General features: G+C 56.5%; 2 protein-coding genes and 1 long non-coding RNA gene across 8 annotated transcripts; 2 read left to right on the top strand and 1 right to left on the bottom strand.

The window, feature by feature from the left end:
- Nucleotides 1-3680: 3680 nt before the first annotated feature.
- On the top strand, nt 3681-12903 carry FDPS (farnesyl diphosphate synthase). 4 transcript variants are annotated; one of them, XM_055139893.1, is made up of 10 exons: nt 3681-3811; nt 4905-5064; nt 6477-6617; nt 10114-10194; nt 10305-10427; nt 10691-10779; nt 10865-10937; nt 11918-11995; nt 12084-12218; nt 12670-12903. In XM_055139893.1, the coding sequence occupies exons 2-10, from the start codon at nt 4924-4926 to the stop codon at nt 12868-12870; spliced, it is 1062 nt and encodes a 353-aa protein (XP_054995868.1). In that variant the 5' UTR covers nt 3681-3811; nt 4905-4923; the 3' UTR covers nt 12871-12903. The 4 variants fall into 4 exon arrangements, with proteins under 4 accessions (XP_054995868.1, XP_054995870.1, XP_004619344.1 ...); XM_055139895.1 differs by having other exon boundaries at nt 3710-3811; nt 4923-5064; XM_004619287.2 differs by lacking the exon at nt 3681-3811 and adding an exon at nt 3812-4827.
- On the bottom strand, nt 11313-16708 carry LOC129404965 (uncharacterized). Its single transcript, XR_008630278.1, has 2 exons — nt 16353-16708; nt 11313-11806 (listed from the first exon to the last, which is right to left on the bottom strand). It is a non-coding gene; the product is annotated as an uncharacterized LOC129404965 (long non-coding RNA).
- RUSC1 (RUN and SH3 domain containing 1) lies at nt 13259-21934 on the top strand. 3 transcript variants are annotated; one of them, XM_004619288.2, is made up of 11 exons: nt 13259-13392; nt 14049-15500; nt 15774-16184; nt 17047-17145; nt 17254-17330; nt 17451-17625; nt 17701-17806; nt 17947-17993; nt 18378-18927; nt 19465-19593; nt 21216-21934. In XM_004619288.2, exons 2-11 carry the CDS (start codon nt 14135-14137, stop codon nt 21382-21384), a joined length of 3129 nt encoding a protein of 1042 aa, XP_004619345.2. In that variant the 5' UTR covers nt 13259-13392; nt 14049-14134; the 3' UTR covers nt 21385-21934. The 3 variants fall into 3 exon arrangements, with proteins under 3 accessions (XP_004619345.2, XP_004619346.2, XP_054995867.1); XM_004619289.2 differs by lacking the exon at nt 15774-16184; XM_055139892.1 differs by lacking the exons at nt 13259-13392; nt 14049-15500; nt 15774-16184 and adding an exon at nt 16575-16927.
- Nucleotides 21935-23079: the final 1145 nt, after the last annotated feature.

The following is a 23079-nucleotide window of genomic DNA, read 5'->3' as shown; positions in this document are numbered from 1 at the left end:
CCAAGAGGAACTTACCATGTCCTCCTAAACATTTCTGCTATTACAAAAGCAAGAGAAATTCAAGGGATTAATGGGGCTGGAGAGATAGTACAGCAGATAGGTGCCTACCTTGCATGCATCTTACCAGGGTTCAACCTAGTCCCCTGAACCCTGCCAGGAGTGATCCTTGGGCACAGACAGAGACAGGAGTAAGCCCGAAGCACCACTGGTATGGTCCCAAAACCAAACCAAAACAAAAACTCCTCAAGCAAAAACGGTTGATGCTCTGCTTGTTTAAGAGCTAAGACATGTTTTCTTTTTACCCAACATGTTTTCTAAAGCAATAATTGGCCAACAACCAACAGAAACAAGCCTGAAGCTCTCCTGAATGAGTCTCCTAGTGTGCGGGAGAAAGAAATCAGAGCGCATGCTGGGCGTGTGAACTGTGTTTCTCGCTCCTCACACCTCAGGGCTGCCATGTGCTTGTCCCTGGCCCACACAAGGGATTGACCGGTTCTAAAGGAACTAAGGATACAAGTGCAATCTTAGACAGATTCTTCCCTCTTTATGACAATGGATCAATTCACTGTTGCGGTGGATGGACTGAATTGAAGTTGCTGTTATCTATGTTTGTTCTTTAAATAGGCTACATATTGCTTCAGTGTCTTTTAATTTCTGCCAGATGATTTCATGATGATTATTGTCTCCAACAATAAATCAGTGTTACTAGGTCAGAGAGAGCCTTATTTCTCCATGGATTAGCATTGCCTTCCCCTGCCCCACCACCCTTTTATTTTAGGTTTTTGTGGCATACCCTGCAATGCTCAGAGGTTACTCCTGGCTCTGTTTCCAGGGATTACTAGCTGGCGAGCTTGGGGATCCACATTGGGGATCTAATCTGGGCTGGCTGCATGCAAGACAAGTGTCCTACCTGCTGTACCATGTCTCCAGCCCCTCAATGTACTTTTTTTTTTTTTTTTTTTTTTTTGCTTTTTGGGTCACACCCGGCGATGCACAGGGGTCACTCCTGGCTCTGCACTCAGGAATCACCCCTGGCGGTGCTCAGGGGACCATATGGGATGCTGGGATTCGAACCTGGGTCGGCCGCGTGCAAGGCAAACGCCCTACCCGCTGTGCTATCGCTCCAGCCCCCCCTCAATGTACTTTTAAAATCATATTCCTCAGCTGGAGTGGTGGTTCAAGGGGTTAGTTAGTGTGCTTGCTCTGGCACTGCCTGGTCCCCTGGTCACTGAGTTGGGAATAGCTCCCAAACATAAATAATAAAAAACTTATATTCTGGAGGCTGGAGTAGTAATACAGCGGGTAGGGCAGTTGCCTTGATAAGTAGCAACCTGGGCTCAGTCCCCAGGATCCCATATGGTTCCTCCAACCCTGCCAGGAATAATCCTGAATGGAGCCTGGAGTAAGGCCTGAGCACTGCTGGGTGGCTCAAAAACAAAACAAAACAAAACAAAACAAAAAATAAAACTACAGAAGAAAATTTCAGAGCTGGTGGTCCTAACATAAAATTAAGTATCAAGAGATTCCATTACTTTTTTTTTTTTTTTTTTGCTTTTTGGGTCACACCCAGCAATGCTCAGGGGTTACTCCTGGCTTTGCACTCAGGAATTACTCCTGGCAGTGCTTGGGGGACCATATGGGATGCCGGGGATCGAACCCGGGTCGGCCGCGTGCAAGGCAAACGCCCTACCTGCTGTGCTATCACTCCGGCCCCGAGATTCCATTACTTTTATAATTTTTCTTCCTTCCTTCCATATTTTCCTTCCCTCCCTCCCTCCCTCCCTCCCTTCCTCTCACTTCCTTCTTTCTTTCTCTCTTTTTCTTTATTTCTTTTTTCTTTTGCTTTTTGGGTCACACCCAGCAATGCTCAGGGGTTACTCCTGGCTCATGCACTCAGGAGTTACTCCTGGCGGTGCTCAGGTGACCATACGGGATGCTGGGAATTGAACCTGGTTGGCTGCGTGCAAGGCAAACGCCCTACCCGCTGTGCTATCACTCCAGCCCCTTTCTTTTCTTTTTTCTTTCTTTCTTTCTTTCTTTCTTTCTTTCTTTCTTTCTTTCTTTCTTTCTTTCTTTCTTTCTTTCTTTCTTTCTTTCTTTCTTTCTTTCTTTCTTTCTTTTTTTCTTTTTCTCCTTTCTTTCTTTCTTTCTTTCTTTCTTTCTTTCTTTCTTTCTTTCTTTCTTTCTTTCTTTCTTTCTTTCTTTCTTTTTCTCCTTTCTTTCTTTCTTTCTTTCTTTCTTTCTTTCTTTCTTTCTTTCTTTCTTTCTTTCTTTCTTTCTTTCTTTCTTTCTTTCTTTCTTTCTTTCCTTTCTTTCTTTCTTTCTTATTGGCTTTTTGGGTCACACTTGGAGATACTCAGGGATTACTCCTGGCTCTGCATTTAGGAATTACTCCTGGCTGGGGGGCACCATATGGGATGTAGAGGATTAAACCCAAGTTGGCCCCACGCAGGGCAAACGCCCAACCCCATGTATTATTACTCTGGCCCCTCTTGCAAATTTTCAATAGATAATATCATATCACTAACTGAAATAGATATATTTTGACTTTTGTTTTGGGACCACAGCTGGGAGTTCTGTGAGAGCATCTCAGTCCCTGGAATCAAACCTGGGGTCCTGAAGATTCAAAACATTCTCTTGTCTGATTGCTTTGATGATTAGTATAGTGATGAGCAATGATGAAGTGGATCTCTTCAGACAATGCTCTTGAACCCAACATGACCAGACCCATTTTTGTCATAAGTGATAAGGAGTTTTGGGCAACTTTCCATAGCCGTTAACTTAATTGTGTGTGTGTGTGTGTATTTGTGTGTGTTTGTGTATGTGTGTGTGGTAGGGCACACCTGGAGGTGCTCAGGGCTAAATCCTGGCTCTGTGTTCAGGGATCAGTCCTGGTGGGGATTGGAGGACTGACTATATGTGGTGCCAGGGATGAAACCTGGGGTTGGCCGCGTGCAACGCAAGAGTCCTACAGGCTGTACTATCTCACCAGCCTCAGAGAGGTCAATTTATTGGGGTTTGGGGGTGATCGTGGAGAAAGAAAGAGCTGTGTGTGGGGGGGGGAGGGAGAAGGCAGGAGAGGGAGAAGAGGGGTAGGGAGGGGGAAAGAGAGAGAGAGAGAGAGAGAGAGAGAGAGAGAGAGAGAGAGAGAGAGAGAGAGAGAGAGAGAGAGAGAGAGAGAGAGAGAGGTGTGGCAGCTAGCTTCTGTTCTGAGTCTTCCTTAAGCCCTTTAAGCACCTTAAATACATTATCTTAATACACCATTCTCACTTAACAGACAGAAAGCTGATGCTGGATCAGAGAATCCAGAAGCTAAAAGACATCATAAAGTATCAAATCTAGGACTGCTGGGGTTACTTTCACGTCATTCTGAAGAACCGAGAGATGACGAAAACTATTGCGGAGTAGAGCAACTGGGCGAGAGTGGGCGGCACACCGGGTCAGATTGGTTTCCAGTTACTGCGGCTGCACCACGCCCTCGGCTCATCCTCGGCTCCAAGGGACTCATTCTAAATCTAGGGCCCGGGGTGCCTCTGCTCTTCATTGGTTGCCTGTCCGGGGCCTATGCTCGCACGAGGGGACACAGCCAATCAGCGGGGCTCGTCTCCTTCTAGTCGGCCCACGCTAGATCGCGTTAGCCCTGGCCCCTCCGCGGCATGCCGGGAGTTGTAGTCCGACAGGGTCTGCCTGTCTTTAGTCCCAGGGGATCGAGAACTACTCGACCCAGAAGGCCTAGCGTTGAGCGGGTAGGCATTTTAGGAGGACCCGGGAGAGAATCTGTACCACGGAGCCGAGCTGCATCCAGGAGCAGGTGAGAGTGGCCGCAAACTCGAACTGGAGGCAGGGGGCAGAGACCCGGCCTTCCCGCTCTAGGGAGACGTTGAGGCCCGGAGGCTCAGTCTGTTGCGTCGGAATTTCCGCTATTCGCGTGTACGTGTGTGTGCGGGGAATCGTGTTCCTCGATCCCTGCTGGCGCGTGGGAATCCCGGAACCCCGCGGTGTGCTTTCCTGGAAAACTCCATGTGCTTTCCTTCTGCGAACCACCCGCTCCCGTGCGCTCTTGCTCGGCTGCCAGCAGTGCCGCAGCAGCGCTCCCTGTGCGACTCGGGATGCCTTTCCCAAGGCGTACCCGACATGCTGGTGGCACCCAGGAATTTTCTGTTACCCAGTCATCATGCCCTGTCAACCTGCACGCTAGTCTTTGCCCTGCTGCTTGCTTCTTGGTTAATCTTTCTGCCTTCCAGAGCCTTAGTTTTACCTTTGTGAAAAAGGAGGGTGTAAGGGCCCTTCCAAGTCCCACTTCTGAGGTTTTTAAGTCTGGACTCTCCTAGACGTGTTCCAACACTTGGGGAAGGAAACTTAGGGAATAGAAATCCTGTGGCTCCCTAAGGGAGGAATTGAAGATTGAAGAGGAGAAAAGTTTGGTGTCATTAAAAAGGCCCTCGGTTGAGCGTTAGACACCTGCGGTTCTTTTGTGGCCCATGCATCTCCTTTTTTCTGTAAAGCCTCCAGGCTTCCTCCAGAGGAAGAGGGCTGGGCATTCTTTGTCCAAAGGGCTTTCCCTTTCCCTTTGGGGTGGTGGTGGGGTGGCACGGGGAGCTGCCTCTGTGCATCTGCGCGGTGCCCCCTCCCTAGGCCACCCCCCATGATGCCCCTGTCCCGCTGGCTGAGGTCCGCGGGGGTCTTCTTGCTGCCAGGCCCCTGGTGGGCGCCCCGGGAGAGGTGCTTGGGTCTCTTCCGGCGGCCCTCCCTGGTGTACGGGTGCTCAGTGCTGGGGGCCTGGCACGGTGCCCGCTGCTGGTGCCAAGCGTGGACAGAGGAGCCTCGGTGAGTGTGGTGGGGTGAGGGTTTTTGGGGAGGGAAGCGGCAGACCATTTTCTTCTAACTTGTCCCCCTTCTCTCAGATCACTTCCCTCTTCCAGAATGAACAGAGACCAGAAATCAGGTGTTTCTGAACAAGAGAAGCAGGATTTCATCCAGCACTTCCCCCACATTGTCAAGTTGTTGACTGAAGATGAGCTGGGGCATCCCGAGATAGGGGATGCCATCTCCCGCCTCAAGGAGGTGAGGCCGGCTGACTTCCTGGGGTCACCCTCAGTGGGTGTAGCGGCAGGGGGAGCCAGGTGGAGGGCGGGCTTTTTCTTCTTCTTTTTTTTTTTTTTTTGCTTTTTGGGTCACACCCGGCAATGCACAGAGGTTACTCCTGGCTCTGCACTCAGGAATTACCCCTGGCGGTGCTGGGGGGACCATATGGGATGCTGGGAATCGAACTGGGTCGGCCGCGTGCAAGGCAAATGCCCTCCCCACTGTCCTATTGGTCCAGCCTCAAGAAGGCGGGCTTTTATTGGAGGGTCCTGGGTGGGTGTGGATGACCCCTTTGGACGTTTGGTCCTGCCTGTGGTTCTTGGTGAACCTTCAAGTATGGGGTGGAGGGCCCTAGTGCATTTTTTTTTTTCATCTTTACATGTTGGGTGTTATGGTTTGCAATGCAGGTAATAAGTGGCCATCATGTTCAGTCTCTAGTCTACTTTCAGCATGCGGAGGGCCTAGCGTAAAGGCTTTGCCCCTTGATTTCCTTGAGAAAGGGAAGTCGGGGGTCCATGAGGTTCCCCCTTGGCCAGGGCCCATGGGAAGCCAGAGTTGTCTCAGAGATCTGATAGAACAGGAACTATTTCAGGGACCTCCAGGTGCTCAGTTCTTTGATTCTTTTGAAGTCATGAGTAAAACAGTTGTTTTTGTGTTGTTCAGAGTGCTCGCAGTGTTGCACAGCAGTGCTCAGAGCTTACTTCCTCAGGGATCACTCCTGGGCAGGGCTTGGGGAACCACATAGGGTGCTGGGGATTGAATCTGGTTTGGCCATGTGTGAGGCAAATATCTAGTACCAGGTGCAGTACCAGGTATTCCCCTCCCCACCGCTCCAGTCTCCCCACTATTCTGTCTGTAAGTGCCGCGCCACCCATTGGACGGTTGCTCCAGCCTCTGCTGAGCAAAGTCCTTTTATGAATGTTCACTGATTCCTTGTTCTGAGTGGAATCTGGGACGTGAAGACTGGGTGATATTGGGATGGCGACAAGGGATGTCTTCCCGGGTGTTCCATCTAGCTGACAGGCAAGACGGGAATGTGGTTTCCCGCTCAGGGATTCAAGGATAATTAACCTTACATGCAAGAGAGCTGGGTTCAACCTCTGGCACTGACCCCAAATCAGTGAATCTTCGGCTGGAGAGGGGCAGGGGGTGGCTTGCAGGCTGAGACCAAAGTTTCTGTGAACACTGAAACAAGTGTGTCCCCCTCCTGCCCGCCCATCACAGTGACAGTGGGAAGGGAGGGAAAAAGAAGGAGAATTGAGGAAGCCAGCCCGGAGGAGCACTTCTAGCTGTGGTCCAGGACTGAAGGGAGAAGTCAGGACCAGGAGTCTGGGTTGTGGGGGAGGAGCCAGGAGTGGCCCCGCCCCCCGTGACTGGCCTTGCCCCCACAGAACCTGGAATACAACGTGATCGGAGGCAAATACAATCGTGGAATGACGGTGGTGGCGGCCTTCCGGGAGCTGGCTGAGCCCAGGAAACAGGATGCAGAGAGTATCACACGGGCCATCACTGTGGGCTGGTGTGTGGAACTGGTGAGAGGCGCAGGGGAAGGGCCTTGGTGCCCCTGGGATGGGGGTTAGGGAGGAGTGGGGGCGGAGCTCAGAGGCTGGACATCATTTTGTGGGTGGGTTCCTGTTGCCCTGTGGCTACAGCCGGCACTACACAGTGGTTATAAGGGATGACAAATGTGGGGATGCTCTTTGGCCTTGCAAAATTTAATCTGCTAAGTGGGATGCTGGGCAGAGGGGTGTCACTTCTTTCCTTAAGAGGAGGACAGCTAGAGAGTGAGCCTGGTCTTCCAGGGATTCTGAAAACTGGCAGAGGGCCTGGAGGGGGAGGGTGTGAGTATAGGCACAGGCCCTGCATGTAGCCAACCAGGCCCAAAGTACCAGAGGGCTGACCTTGAGGCTCCGGGCACTGCAGGTCCCTGGCACCACCATATCCTTGGGTTCTGCATTGAACTGCAGACACCCTTGGCCTAGAATCGCTGGGAGGACTCACTCCCTGACCAAAACCGAAAACAGAACAAAAAACCAACCAAACAAAAAACACTGGCAACTCACTGATGATTTTTTTTTTTTTTAATTTTTGGGTCACACTCGGTGGTGCTCAGGGGTTACTCCTGGCTCTGCACTCAGGAATTACTCCTGGCGGTGCTCGGGGGACCATATGAGATGCTGGGGATTGAACCTGGGTCAGACGCGTGCAAGGCAAACGCCCTACCCGCTGTGCTATTGCTCCAGCCCCAAGGCCCAGATTCCTGTATACAACAGGTGCAGGTGGAATCAGGTTCCTTCAAGACAGGCCATGTGCTCTCTCCTTGGGTCTGTCTCTGCATTGCTCCAGGCCTCCTGTCTCCTTGTTTCTCATTCCCAACTCACTTGGCCCCTGAATGTGTGTGGTTCTGCCTCACTTAGTGGAACCCAGGGGGCTGGACTGAGGAGGGCCGCCCCCAGCTCAGAGAAGGGCCCGGGGATCTGTTGGGCAGAGCAGAGATATCTGAGGCTGGGGTGCCAGCCCTCCCAGGACCCAGCCTGGCTGTCCCCTGGCACCGGCAGGCTTTCACTGGCTGGAATGCAGTCCCTTCCCAAGGTGTGGCCCTGGCTGCAACAATGCTCCCATCGTTCCTACTCACGGACGCTGTTGTCCTTTGTGCTTCTGCTTTCAACTTCTCTGTCCTTTCCTTCAGCCTCTTATTTTTCAGTTTCAGCAGTCACTTCCTGGAGCACAGGACACTGAGTATACAGCCGCTGTACCGGGACCACAGCTCTCTTTGGGCACAACCACGGAATGCTACTGACTGTAGCTTAGGCGTGACAGGACTTTGCGGCTCACGGTTCTCAGACTGGGCGCGTCAGAGCAGGGAGTGCTCTCGGCAGGGGAGGGCTGCCCCCGCTCCCAGGCCGGGGAGGGAGTTGTAAGGGGTGTCTTTTAGAAGGCACTGCTGCCCCTCAGGAAGGTCTTGCACTCCTAGGAGTCTCTTACTCCCCCCAGCCCCCCTGCCCTTGTTTTTTCGACTGGGGTCACACCTGGTGAAAAAAAAGAAAAAAAAAACACCAAAAAACCAAAACAAAACCAAAAAACAAAGCATGTAATCATCCAGTCAGGCTGTCCCTCAGCAACTCTGCGGTACCCTTGTAGCATTCTTGTCACACAGGGGTTACTCCTGGCTCTGCACTCAGGAATTACCCCTGGTGGTGCTCGGGGGACCATATAGGGTGCTGGGAATGGCTTCGTGCAAGGCAAACGCCCTCCCCGCTGTGCTATCAATCCAGCCCCCCCACCTTGTAGATTTCTTATCTCATTGATCTGGGGCAGCAATGTGGCTCAGTGGTAAAGTTCATGCCTTATACCTGTGAGGCCTTGGCACAGCTATAAAAGAAAATTCCCATCACAATGAAATAGCTGATCTGGGGTGACACTGGCCCCTGCTTTCCACCACCACCAACTCCCCAGGAATAAACCCATGCAAGGTGTTCTGTTGAGCCCCACCCCTGGCCTGGCTGTTTTTAAGCCCCCTGCTGTGTAGAAAGGGGAAGCCATGCTGAAGACTGGTTGCTGGGGTCAGAGAAGTCGGGGCGGCCCGGGAGACACATCCTAGAGAGCGGTGTGGTTCTGGTGGAAGTAAGGAGACTCCATGGGTGGGTATGGGGACTCTGTGCCTCCAGACCCTCACAGTGCGGGTGCAGAACATGCTGGGCCCAGGGCAAAGGTTTGAAAACTCTGTCCTGAGAAGCTGTTTGAAGGCAGAGCCTGACTCCGGGGAGTCCTGTAGCGAGGGTCATGTTTCATTCAGACTGAGCCTGGGCCGGGCCGGTCTCGGGGGTGTTGGCGGAAAGGTGAGCAGGGGTAAATCCCGTGGGCTGCTGCTCCCACAAAGCCCTTGACTGGTGACATGTCAGACCTGTGGGTGATGGAGCAAGAACACAGCGAGCCAGGCACTTATTGGCACATGGATGACCTGGGTTCGATCCCTGGCACCACACATGGTCCCCCTGAGCCCTGCCAGGAGTGATCCCTGAGCACTGTGGGGCTCGGCCCCCAAAACAAACCCACCAAAAATGTGGAAGCACATGGCAGTTCCAGCCTCTCAGACTGGCCCCTGGCCTGAGGGAGACCCCGGGATGGATTTCTCCCTGGGTATCTGGGAGGTGCAGTGCGGGTCTAGCCTCTGGTTTCCAGCGTCTTGTCAGGTGTGAAGTCTCGAAGCTTCCCTGCAGCTCCTGGCAAGAGAATGACCAAAAACATTTCATCACCTCCCTGATGCCAGCGATGTTTCTATTTGTTAATCTAGGAACATCAGATTACTCCTGTGTGTGTGTCCTGTGTGTGGTACTGGGAACCGAACCTGGCCTCATACATGCTCTACCCCTGAGTCATACCCCTGGCCTCTTTTTCTTGTTTTGTGTTTTGTTTTGGGGGCCGTACTAGCGGTGCTCAGGGGCCACTCCCGCATCTGTGCTGGAGTTGAAGCGGTGTCTTGGCCACAGCAGCAGGCCAGGGCTTTAAGCTTTGTAATGTCTGGTTTGTTTTCATGTTTGTTCTTTAAAATTCAGGCCAGTTCTCTGATAGCCCAGCTGCCAGTGCATCTCGATGTATCTGATTACGAATTATATATGACAAAGGACAAAGGTCAGCTTGTAGTCCTGACCGCCAGATTGGAGAGTGCGGGGGGTGGGGAGAGCTGGGAGTTGTGGAGCGGGCCTGGCTCCGAGCATGGGATGTGGGACTGAGCTGGGCTCCAGTGGGCTCGGCTGCCCAGGCCCCACCCAGACCACCGGGGAGGCCCCTCTCTGGACTAGGCCGTGCCATGGGCGAGGTGGTGCCCCCATTTCTCTCCACTCTGGACACTGGAGTGTTTTAATCCCACTTTGTAGTTGGGAAACCGGAGCCCAAAGAGACCTGAGAACGTTCCAGAAGGCCACATAGTACCCAGCTCCAGTCTCCTAGTTGCCTCTCCCAGCTTGGTGTCTGCACTGTTGCTGGTAGGAACGGTCAGAAGCAAGCTGGGTCTCGTTCCATCTCTAGCTCCAGGCTTTCCTCCTGGTGGCAGATGACGTCATGGATTCATCTATAACTCGTCGGGGACAGCCCTGCTGGTATAAGAAGGTAAGGTTGAGGGAGGCTCGGGCTGGGGACCTCCTGAGGGCATGGGGAAGTGAAGGGTGACAGGCCTGGTTCTGGGTGGAGGCTGACACTCGTCTCTGTGCCCGGGACAGCCGGGCATAGGTCTGGACGCCGTGAATGACTGTCTGCTCCTGGAGGCGGTCATCTACCGCCTGTTGAAGCTCTACTGCCGGAAGCTGCCCTGTTACATGAACCTCGTCGAGCTCTTCCTGCAGGTGTGCTGCCGGCCACTGAGGGCACAGATCAGCTGCCCGGGAAGGGGAAGAGAGTGAGGGAGGGACTTGCAGGGGGCAGTAGTGGCAAGGAGGTAGGGCCAGTGCTGGTGGTGGGAGATAAAGGGAGAGGAGAGAGAGAGGAAAAGGGAATGGAGGGGGAGGGCGGTTAGGCTTGGGGCCCGGGGTCCTGTCGCCTGCTGCCCCCTGACTGCCCAGTGTTTAGTGTGAGGGATGTGGGGCTCAAGGACTATCTTCCTTCTCAGACTACCTATGAGACTGAAATTGGGCAGACCCTGGACCTCATAACGGCCCCACAGAACAATGTGGATCTTGCCAGATTCACTGAAAAGAGGTGAGGGGCAGTGGGGTCCATGTGACCAGTGAGGGGGAGCCCTGCATGGGCGCAGCTTCCTGAGGGGGCTTTCTCTCCTGCTCAGGTACAAATCCATCGTCAAGTACAAGACTGCCTTCTACTCCTTCTACCTTCCTGTTGCCGCTGCCATGTACCTGGTGAGTGCCCTCCACCCTGCTGCTGCTGTGCGGCATGTGGCCTGGGAGGCCCATGGAGCAGTGCAGTGACTGGAAGATACTTATTCTCAGTGTTTCAGAGGAATCAGTGCCTTGGGCTGGGAAATGTGCCAAGGGCTGAGTGCAGGCTCTGCTTGTAGGATTCCACAGAGCCCCCTGAGCACTGCGGGGGTGGCCCAAGCCCTAACCCCTCCTCTTCAGGGCGATTGTAGAAATGACATGTGGCAAGTGATAGGACAGTCACTAGGACTGTCCCTTCTGCATCTGAGTGTAGAGAGCTGGGGAAGAGTGAATTCTGGCTGGGAGGGAGATCACATTTGAAGGCAGCTCATGGAATAGTATTGACTTGTACATGTCTTTTCCATGTCTCCTTTTTATTGTGAAAGTTTGAAATGGCAAAAAAGATTAGCATGAGGGATACAAATGGAACAAGGCCTTGTGAGTGAAGAGATGGTCTGAAGGTCTTGGGAATGAATTCATCTCTCCCAGGAGTCCTGGGAAGACCGAGTGAAAAATACTTGGAATGGAGGTTGGCAGTCAGAACATTCTAGATCAGGGCCGGAGAGAGAGTACAGTGAATAGGGCTTTTGCTTTACATGTGACTGACATGGGTTCCATCCCTGGCACCATATGTGATCCCCTGAGCACTGTCAGGAGTGATTCTTGAGTGCAGAGGCAGGAGTCACCCCTGAGCATCACTAGGTATGGCCCCAAATCAAAAGAAATCACAGAGGAACTTTCTAGATGTGGGGATCCAGGACAAGTTGCTGTTTTCTTTTTCCACTGTGCTGGAGTTCCAGGGTCTTCACATGTGCCATGGAGCTAAATCCTGGGCCCCAATCTAGGAATCTCTGAAAGGCGAGGAGAAATGATTAGGGGCCTGCACAATGGTGTGGCCCCTGGTGGGGCGCGGTTGGGTGCCCCAAAAGTGCCTCTGGCTGACCGACCCCCTTCTGCGGTAGGCGGGCATTGACGGGGAGAAGGAGCACGATAATGCCAAGAAGATCCTCATGGAGATGGGAGAGTTCTTTCAGATCCAGGTAGGTGGTGCCAGGCACTGGCAGATTGGGTGCCCGCTTCCTTCTCACAGCCTCATAAGACCTCCTTTTCTGCACCCCCGACCCCCAGGATGATTACCTGGACCTCTTTGGGGACCCCAGTGTGACGGGCAAGATTGGCACTGACATTGAGGACAACAAGTGCAGCTGGCTGGTGGTCCAGTGCCTGCAGCGGGCCTCTCCAGAGCAGCGCCGGATCCTCCAGGTGCCCAGGCTATGGCTCTCTGGGTTGTTGGGGACGGGGCTAGAACAGTGGGGGACTAGTTTGCAAACCAGGAATTATTAGGCAGTGTCAGTGACATTTTTCTGTGATCACATCTTGGCGTGAGGATACTGTAGTACAGCGTAGGGAGCTGTATCAGGGATGTGGCCAAATTACTGATGCATAAACCCCCTCTGCACAAGTTTTAGTCCCAGCATTTCAGTAGCATCAAATGTTCAGAAACACTCTGGGAGAGGAATCTGTGAGCTGAGCATTGGTCACGGGTGGGGCAGAGGGATGTGTAGGATTCAGGATCTCAAGCCTTTAGGACCACTTGAAATTAATTGGAGGCAGGAATGGAGCCAAGGAGTAACAAGTCCGGTAGTACGTGGATGAGGGGTTGGAGGCGCTGGGGTAAGCCTTAGCCCATTTTCCCTTCGCGAACCCCTTACAGGAAAATTACGGGCAGAAAGATGCCAAGAAGGTGGCTCGGGTGAAGGCGCTCTACGAGGAAATGGGTATTCCCGCCATATACACACAGCATGAGGAAGACAGTTACAATCGCCTTGTGAGCCTTATCGAGCAGTATGCCAAGCCCATGCCGGCGACTGTCTTCCTGGGGCTGGCACAGAAGATCTACAAGCGCCAAAAATAGTGTGGAGGCGCTCAATAAATTGTCTGACCTCTTTGTTGTTTGCTTCCTGTTGTACCGCCAGGGGTGTTCTGTCCGGAATGGGGCGGGGAGGGGGGTGGTGGTGCAGGGGTATGTGGCATGGCTGCACAAAAGCGGGGTCCTTAAGCCAGCAGCCTCCCGATCCCTCGCTTTTGTTGATCTGGGGGTGTTGGGGAGAGGGCTCAGAGCACGCCAAGGGTTGGCGCACAAGCCTGCCTATAAGAGCCAGGGTTCAATCCCTGGCACCCCGGGGCCTCCCGAGCACTGCTGCAAGGCAGCTGGGAGCTGCCCTCCCCCAACCTCCGCGGCGCAGGGAGTGGCCCGAGACAATACAGGAAAACCCACGATCCGGGAGGGGGGCGAGGGCGACGTCAGGCGTGGGGCGGGGCCTGGGCCACGCCACGCCCCTGGCCCTGCGCGAAGGGGCGCGGCGCAGGCGGGTGGTGCTGCGGCCGGGCGGGGCCGTGGGAGCCGGGAGCTGTCCGCGCCCGCTGGACGAGCCTGGTGAGCTGGGGAGGGCCCGCAGAGGTGGATGGATGGGCCGGGGCGCGCCGAGTGGGGATAGTGGGGATGCGGGTGGTGGGGTGCTAGAGGCCGGAGCGGAGAGGAGGGGTCACGAGCAGGGGGCGGCTGCGGGCTGGAACCCAGAGCCATCGGCGGGGTTTCTGAGGGGTCTGCGGGGCGGAGCTGAGAGGCGGCCGGACAGGTCCTTCCCCGCACGCCCGCCCTTTCTACCAGCCGGACGCGCCCCTGCGCCCCCTCCGCCCGCCCCCCCCTCTGCTTTCAGGGCATCTGGGTGGGGTCCTCGACCCTCTCCTCCGCTAGGGGCAGGCTGTAGGGGACGCCGTGCGGGCTGCGGCAGATGGCGGGGGTCTGTCCTGGGCCCCATCCTTTCTCAAGCCTCCGCACCTTCACGGAGACCCAGGGCGCAGCCGCATTCTCCCACCCTCCCCGCCCCATTCCCAGGGGGTCACGTTCGACTCCACCGGCAGACACTGCAGTGGGAACTCGCGGCCAATCGATGGCCATTTGCAGAGCACTGAAATATCTTTCCAAGCCGCCGGCGCCTCTCTAGGGCCCGCGCTGGCCGCCAATCACCGCGGTGTCCTTCCCGCGTCCACCTCCCTCACCAGCTCGCTTCCACCCTCCTTTTCTTCTAGATCTACCTCTGCGGCTGCCAGGTAGGCGGATGTGACAGGCCCGAGCCCTCTGCTTCTCCAGAGGCCACCCGGTCGCTACGGGCACCATGCTGTCCCCTCAGAGGGCCTTACTCTGCAACCTCAACCACATCCACCTCCAGCACGTCTCTCTGGGCCTGCACTTGTCCCGCCGGCCCGAGCTCCGGGAGGGGCCTTTGAGCACCTCCCCTCCCCCAGGGGACACAGGGGGCAAGGAGAGTCGGGGCCCCTGCAGCGGGGCCCTGGTGGACGCCAACTCCAACAGCCCGGCGGTGCCCTGCCGATGCTGCCAGGAGCACGGGCAGGGGCTGGAGAACCGGCAGGACCCGGCGCCAGAGGACGAAGGGCCGGCTTCCCCCTCCGACCCCGGCTGCTCATCCTCTCTCAGCTCCTGCTCAGATCTCAGCCCTGACGAGTCGCCGGTCTCGGTCTACTCGCGGGACCTCCCCCACGACCAGCATGCCCAGCCTCGGCCCCACATCTGCGCTCAGGAGCCGGGCTCCCCGCCGGCCTCTGCCGGGCCCAATGCCTGCTCCCCAGACAGCTTCTGCTGCTCCCCGGATTCCTGCTCTGGGGCTTCCTCCCCTCCCGGTCCTGGCCTGGACTCCAACTGCAACGCGCTCACCACCTGCCAGGACGTCGCTTCCCCCGGGCTGGAAGAAGAGGACGAGGGTGAGGAGCCGGACCTCCCCACCACCGAACTCCCGGAGCCCGAGGACGGGAAAACGGGCGCCGGGAAAACGGAGCCCAGCTGGAACATCAACCCTATTTGGAAAATCGACACAGAGAAAATCGAAGCAGACGGGAACATCGTCGAGAACAATAACCCGGCTTGGAAAGCCCACGGGGAGACGACCCCCGCTTGGACGGCAGAAGCTGGGAAGGGCGAGCCCGCGGCGAAAGCAGACAGGGGAAGAACGGATTCGGGCTCGAGAGCAGAAGCCGGGAACCTCGAGGGGGGATGGAGAAGTGACGTCAGCGAGGAGCCGGTGCCTCAGCGGACGATCACGTCCTTCCACGAGCTAGCCCAGAAGCGCAAGCGGGGCCCGGGGCTGCCCCTCGTGCCGCAGGCCAAGAAAGACCGCAGTGACTGGCTCATCGTCTTCTCGCCCGACACCGAGCTGCCCCCCACCGGCACGCTGGGCGCCGCGCCCGCGCCACCGCGGGAAGTCACCACCTTCAAGGAACTCCGCACGCGAAGTCGGGCACCGCCCCCGCCCCTCCCGCCCCGGGACCCCCCCGCAGGCTGGGCCTTGGTCCCACCCCGGCCGCCGCCGCCCCCCGTGCCGCCCCGGAGGAAGAAGAACCGCCCGGGGTTGCAGCCCATAGCCGAGGGGCAGCCCGAGGAGGGCAGGGCCGTGAGTCCCGCGGCCCGCCGGGAGGCCGCAGGCGCCCAGGAGCCCGAGAAGCCCGGCGCGCAGGCACGCCTGGAGGGTAAGAGGCGGCGGGAGAAAGCGGGCGGAGGGCGGGGCTCCGGCCTCGGCCCGACCCCGAGGCGCCAGATCCGCTCCCGCGTCTCCCCGCCTTTCGGTGTCACCCGTCCTCCTCGTCCCCTGCCACCAGGGAGCGCTCCGGGAAAGGGGCACAGGGTGGGCACTCGGGTCGCGGGACTAACTTTTTGCTCCCTCTTTCTCCCGCCCCTCCTTGCCTGGCTGCCCCGCACCTGCACCTGCCCCTCCGCACCTGCCCCGCCACGCCCGCCTGCAGCCGGTCCCCTCCTGCTCCCGCCGCCCCTGTTTTTCCGGCTCTCGGCCGACGGGCGCCCCCTGTTGGAGGGTGGGGGCGTGGGCGCAGCCAGGTCTCTGCTCCTGGCCCCTCTGGCCGGCTGGCCCTGCGCCGGGCTGCGGCTGCTGGAGGCGCCGACTCCCCCAGAGGAGCAATTGCTGCCTGTCCGCCTGTCCCCGGTGGGGGCCTATTCGCCTCCGGCTCGGGGGGCCCTGCCCTGCCTGGCCAGTCCTGAGCTGGCATTGCTGCTGTCCCCGCTCTTTCCCAGAAGTAGCACCTTCCCCGCCGCGGCTCCCCCACCCCGCCAGGTATCCGTCCCCCCGCTGCCACCTCCACCTCGTCCGCCGAAAGCCCCTCGCTGGACCAGAAGCCCACCGCCTCCGCCTAGGCTACGTAAGACGGAACCGGGCTGGCCCGTGGGTCCCGCTCCAGGCGCGGCCGCCCCGCCCCGCCCCCTGATTGATCCCCGCCCTCCCATTGGGCCTGCGGAGATCGTGCGCCCGCCCCACCCCGCCCCGCCCCGCCCCGCCCTGCGCGTCGGGCTCCGCTTGGTCCCTTTACCTTGGTGGCTCCCATCCCGCGCTCGGATTGGGTCTGCGGAGTCCGCGTACCCCACTTAGGGCGCTGGGGCAGGTTGCAGCTTTCCGGTCTGCGTGGCCGGGGCAGAGTTGACGTGGCCTTACTGGGCTTCCAGACTCCGTTTGCCGGGGTCCCAGCAAGAGCATGGTTAGGGGCCCTGGTGCACACTCTGGGATTTCCTGGCCGACTCTAGGCTTGCTGGGGCAGGGTGAAGGGTAAAGCTGCCCGAGGCCCCTCGACGGAAAAGGCTCCGTCACTCTGCGGCACCGCCGCCACCGCCGATCAGCCCAGGGCGAGGCGTCCCGGCTTCCCCTTTCCGGCTCCTTGCAGCCTCTGGGTCCGGGGCTGTCCTCCGTCTCTCCACCCTTCCCGTCTGTCTGTCTCTCCATTGGCCCCAGCTCCCCACGTGCTCCCGGCCCGCCGCCCTCCTTCCCGCGGCCTGTCGCCTCCCGCCCTTCAGGACCGCTGGGCTGGAGGCGAGAGCCGGGAGCGAGGAGGTGGGAGCCGGCCCCGAGGACCCAGGGGGTTGCAGGGGAAAAGAGGCTGCGAGTGTCGGGGTGCGTGCGGGGCCCCAGCCCGCCCTGTGCCCGCCCTGCCGAGACGACCTGTTTGTAATCCCAGAGGCCTCGGGGTGACCCTTGGTAAGTGTCACCGCGTTCTTCTTCCCTCACCCCAGTCCGTAGTTCCTGGTCATTTGCCGGCGTCCCCGGGGCCCAGCGGCTGTGGATGGCAGAAGCCCAGAGTGGGCCTGGCCAACTGCAGGAGCAGAAGAAAGGTAGGACCCCCGACTCGGACCGGGGCCAGGGACAGTGTCCCCCGCACAGGCCCAGATTAGATCGAGGCGGCGTTTTGCGCGGGAGACCAGGCGCTTTTTCCTCCGCAGGTCTCCTGATAGCCGTGAGCGCCGCGGTGGATAAAATCATCTCGCACTTTGGGGCCGCCAGGAACTTGGTTCAGAAGGTGAGGATACCTCTGGGGAGGTATTGGGGCCCGCAGTTAGAATGTCGCTGGGGGCGCAGGGCAGGAACCGCAGGCAGGGAGGGGCTGGAGGCATCGCTAGGCCCTCGCACCTTCCTGCAGGCGCAATTGGGGGATAGCCGGCTGAGCCCCGACGTGGGCCACCTGGTGCTCACCACCCTGTGCCCGGCCCTGCACGCCCTGGTTGCCGACGGGCTCAAGCCTTTCCGCAAAGACCTCATCACCGGGCAGCGCAGAAGCAGTCCCTGGAGCGTGGTGGAAGCTTCGGTGAAGCCAGGTGAAGGGGAGCGTCGGGCGGGAGCCAGGAGAGGGGGCCATGCGGAGCTGGGGGCTGACAGCGTCCTGTCTCCAGGCAGCGGCCCCCGTGCCCTGGGAACCCTGTACAGCCAGGTCAGCCGACTGGGGCCCCTAAGCAGCAGCCGCAGCCGCTTCCATGCTTTCATCTTGGGCCTACTCAAGTGAGTTGTGGCGGCCACCCCGCTTCAGGATTCGGGGACCTTAGGGGCATCCTATCTTGGTGGGACAGTAGTGGTGGCCCTGGTCCCCAGAGAAGCTGCCCCTTTCTCCATGAGCTCCGATTCCCCTCTCTCTTCCCCAGCACGAAGCAATTGGAACTGTGGTTCTCCAGGCTCCAGGAGGATGCAGGTCAGAAGCGGGATGGGAGGGGCTGTCTTCTGCTCAGTCCCTGGTGCTGGGTGCTGGGACCTCAGACCTCCCCACCGTTCCCGAGGCTCACATTCCCCTCCCCAGAGACTGTTCTTTGCCTTTTCCCACTTGCTTCTGTTTTCTTGGGCCCCTCAGTAAGGTTCTACCGAACCCTCAGTCTATAACTCCCACCCCCCCTTTTGCTCCAGTGGCCCCCGCCCCCCCTCTATTCCTGTTCGTCCACCACGTGTTCCGCCCACCTCCCTCTAGGCTGGTCCACCGTTGACCCCAGGCCCCTCACTCTGCCTTGTCCTTCGGAGATGGTGGTTGACTGGGCAGATGCAAGCTCTGGGTCGAGGGCTGATGTCATCTCTGTCCCTGCAGGCCTGCTGTCCCTTCTCTACCTGCCCACTGGCTTCTTCTCGCTGGCTCGGGCCAGCTGCCCAGCACTGTCCACAGAGCTGCTGCTCCTGCTGCAGCCGCTGTCCGTGCTCACCTTTCACCTGGACCTGCTCTTCGAGCACCACCACCACCTGCCGTTGGGCCCACCACAGGCCCCCGCCCTGCCCGGCTCGCCGCCTGCGCTGCAGCAGACGATGCAAGCTGTGCTGCACTGGGGGGGCCGGCTGGCCCAGAGCCTCCGGGGCGGCGCAGGCGAAGCGCCACCTGGCCCTTCAGCGCCCTCAGGCGCATCTGCTCCCAGCAGCTGGTGGGACCAGCTGACCCAGGCCTCCCGGGTCTATGCCTCTGGGGGTGCCGAAGGCTTCCGTCTTCCCCGATGGGGGTGCAGGCAGCCTGGGCCGGCAGCCGAGGGTACCCAGGAGAGGTCCCCGCCCACAGAGGAGGCGTCCCTGGGCAGAGGCCTCTGGCTTGGGAGACTCTTTGGAGTGCCTGGGGCACTGTCAGAAGCTGAGAGTGGAGCCCTGAAGTCCAGGTAATGGGGTGCCTCGTCTCCTCCACATCTCTGGTCCCTTCAGAGCTCCCGCATACCCAATATAACCCTCAGGCAGGGGGTTGGCCGCCCTTTTTTTAGTCCAGAACGAAGATTTAGCGGCCCCATCTGAGTCTATCTGTGAATCCCTATGGGAGTCACCACTCGAGTCACTGCCACAGCCAAAGCTGGGTGCTCTCCCGCCTTCCTGACGTGCTGGGGCGTGTTTAGGGCGTGCTTAGGTTGTGGATCCTGTCCCCACCCTTTTAGAAAGAGGGAATTGCCAGAGTCCCTTGCTGGGACCTGCCCACTGGCAGCTGTCCCCTGGGTCGTGACTGGGATCTCCTTGTGACTTGGGTCTTGCAAGCCTGTGTCCAGCTCCTTTGTGTCCCCTGAGAGCACTTGCACCTCCCAGTGTCTGCCCTGCCTTCTGCAGTGATCGAACCTTGACCCCAGGGAACCAGCCCTTCCCCCACCTCCCCAAAGTCCTGGGTTCCTGTTCAGGCCAGAGTGTCACCTGTGTCCCTGTCTTTCCTCCAGGAGACCGTCCAGCTGGTTGTCTCCGACTGTGAATGTGTTGGCTCTGGTGAAGCGGGGGGCACCTCCCGAGACTCCCAGCCCTCCCGAAGAGCTTGAGGCCCCAGCATCCAGCAGGGTGCAGACACACAGGTGAAGGGCTCATGCACACTGGGGGGCTCATGCACAGGTGAGGGGGCCCATACATAGTTGAGGGGTATAGGTGCGGGCTCAGGAGAATGAGTGCTTGTAAGGGGCCTTCCCAACAGGTGGTCAGTCGGTCACGGTGTGAGTGCTGAGGCCTGCTTAGCTGTTGTGCATCTTTGCTTTCAAGTATGAGCCTCCCCTTCTCTGTGAGAAGAGGGTGTTATGCTGTTGCAAAGACTGAATATAATTTTATGTAAAGTCCATAGTGTCTGGCAAGAGCCCAGGTAATGCTTTGTTTTGGTTTTTGGGTAGCATCCAGTGGTGCTCAGGGATCACTCCTGGTGGGGCTCGGATGACCCTGTTAGATATGGAGGATGGTACCCAGGTCAGCCTTGTGCAAGACAAGCTTCTTCCCCGCCGTCCTATCTCCAGCTCCTCAGAGTGGTAACTTTGGTAATGTTTATGTGCAGTTGGCAGTCTCGTGTCCACTGAGGGATGTGCTTACCTGCAAGGTACTTCTAACTGGGCATCGGGATCCTATAGGGTTTGGCGTTCTTTAGGTTCTCTCAATCCCCTGAGTGAGGCTGGATTTCTTATTCTGGTTTTTATAAACACATCATGCAAGGGCAGAGAATACAGAGAATATATTGGAGTTCTAAATGTCGGATGACCGAGTCACCAGGATCATCTGGACAGGGCTTCTTCCCCAGGCTGTGAGGGCTCAGGGCTGGTGGAGACAGTGACAAAGAAGGCCACATTTGGTGAGGAGCTGTGGGGATGAGGTTGGTTGTGGCTGAAGAGGTGGATGTGGGCAGCAGTGACACTGTGTGTTTGTGTGTGTGTGTGTGTGTGTGTGTGTTTGTGTGTGTTCTAAAGTTTAAGGGGCCTAGACTTTACCACAAGGCAATGGGAGCCACTGAAGAATTTCAACCTGGGTTAGCTGATGTTTTCACAGGATATCTGATGGCTACAGAGGGAAAGAGCTGGGGAGGGAGGCCAGGAGAGATTCCGACAGATTCCGAGAGATGATCTTATAGACACACAGACCTAAACTAGGATAGTGGCAGTGGAGCTTGAGAATAAGCTGGTATAGTGGTAAATAGAAATATAAGACACGTTCTGAGGATTAGATAAGTGTAAGTTTTTGCCAGGAGCAATTGGATAGAAGGTGTGCAAATGGAAAGTTCACACAAGGGGGAACTGTTTGGAGGGCTGAGTCACTTGGTGAGTACCATACAAGCCAAATCATGTACGGTAATGGACCAGAGAAAGGACAGCTGGAAAGGCAAGAGCCTCGCACATGGTAGACCTGGGTTCGACCCCTGGCCCCACACATAGTCCTGTGAGCCCACCAGGAGTGATCCCTGAGCACAGCTGGATTGCAGCACAAGCACAACCCTTCCCCCCAATCATGTCAAATAGCCAAGGAAAGGGTTTAGGGCTCAGGAAGGAACTGGGGCCCCAGTGAGATTTTTCGGTTGATAATAGTTGCCACACCTCACAAAGCCCAGTCACTGTTCTACTGAGTCGAAGCAAGAGACCTTTCACCAGACCAGGAAGGTGAGGGTTGGGGACAGCAGAGCACCACACCTCACCTCATCCCAGCATCTCCCTTTGGCCCCCCACAGGGCAGTCCGGGCGCTCTGTGACCACACTGCGGCAGGACCTGACCAGCTGAGCTTCCGGCGTGGAGAAGTACTGCAGATCATCGCCACCGTGGATGAGGACTGGCTCCACTGTGGGCGCGATGGTGTGGAGGGGCTAGTGCCCGTGGGGTATACCTCCCTGGTTCTTTAGGACGAGGAACTCTTCCCGTCTTGCCTATGGTCCTCCTTCCTGCTGCTTGGGAAGGGAGTAGCCCACGAACACTTACCCATGTAAACTGATCATCCCAGAAGCTACCTGTCTGCCAAAGGACACCTTCCTACCACCTCTATCTCTGCTAGTAATGTAAAAGAACCTTTCCTTCTTCCTTTACGTGTCCACCGGCAAGATGGAATCTGCTCTTCCGAACATAGAAAAAGGAATTTCCCTTTATGCAATCGCTTTCCTTTCCCATCTGTTGTAGAAGGGAATGTCTCCCTCTACAAAATGGAAATCTAGCGTTATTTCCACCCTCTTCTCTCTCTGAGTGGGCTCTGCCAATACAGTATGACTCAGTTCCCAGCACTACAAGGGCCACTAGTCTTCTCCTATGTATGGAATCTTCCCACCACCCTGTCCCTATTGCCTGTATTTATGATGTACTCACAAACTGAGGTGCTGAGGTCTGGACACCCCTGGTGGGTGGACCTGTGGTGTTGGTCTGCCTCCTTCCTTTTATGTCCCAATAAAGTGTGGGAGTTGAGTATTTGTTATCACTGCTCTAAGTTTTAGGACGGGAGATGCTTGGAAGGGAGATGGAACATGGGAGGCCCTTCTATGGGAAATGTTCCCTGAGCAGTGGGGAAGTGGTCCTGAGTCTCATAAGTGTGATGCTATACTGAGCCCTGATTTTCTTTTGTTAGACCGACGTGGAAAGAGCCTAGATAAATGAGAATAGGGAAGATTTAGAAAGCTTTCAAAATTGGGCTGGAGCAATAGCACAGTGGGTAGGGCGTTTGCTTTGCACATGGCCAAACCGAGTTCAATTCCCAGCATTCCGTATGGTCCCCTGAGCACCGCCAGGAGTAATTCCTGAGTGCAGAGCCAGGAGTAACCCCTGTGCATTGCCGGGTGTGACCCAAAAAGGAAAAAAAAAAAGAAAGCTTTCAAAATTATAAGAAGATTGGTATTTGAGATTCAGGGAAATAGAACTGCGAGAGTGACTTCTTTTTTCTCTTTACTGTTACCATTCTGCAGTGATAGGTCCTCGGGTAAGAGCAAAATAATTCAACATTTATTACTTTTTAGGAAGCGTTGAACTTGACTTCCAGTCTTTTGAAATGAAAATAGGTGAGGTGCTTTCATGTAGCAGTTTCCGGCCTTTTTACACCTGTAGACTCTATTGGTCTTTGGACTAGCAGCTGAAAACCAATGATAACTAACCATGATAACTTTTTTGAGGCCTGGCAGTAAATTTCTGCAAGTGGCAGGGTCTGTGAGCAGTGATTGACAACCACTGCTTTAGAGGATGGGGTTGGAAATCACTAATGATGCCTCAAGGAGAATCACTAAAATAGACAACTCTCCTAACCAGGCATCAGAAGAGTTTGGGTGAAATTAACAGAAATCTAGAAGTCTTTGTTTTTGGGAATTTGGTTTAGGAGGATCATGGGATGGTGACAGAAGGGAAAAAGATAAGACAGTGTACATAAAAATTTTAGAGCCAGAGCTCTGAGAATACTCAGGTGCAAACTTGGTTATAGTCAACATCACCTATTTGGTTCTTTTCCAAGACTCTTCTTTCTAGCCATTCACAGTATACATCTATTCTTTGTTGCCTTTTTGGTGTTTGGCTTTCAATTTTAGAGCTGAACTTTTCAATTTTTTTTAGGAGAATTGTTTCTCAGA

Source organism: Sorex araneus, chromosome 5, assembly GCF_027595985.1.
Source record: "Sorex araneus isolate mSorAra2 chromosome 5, mSorAra2.pri, whole genome shotgun sequence".
NCBI lineage: Eukaryota > Metazoa > Chordata > Mammalia > Eulipotyphla > Soricidae > Sorex > Sorex araneus.
The sequence above is the reverse complement of the archived record's forward strand: the minus strand, read 5'-3'. Positions and strand labels throughout refer to the sequence as shown.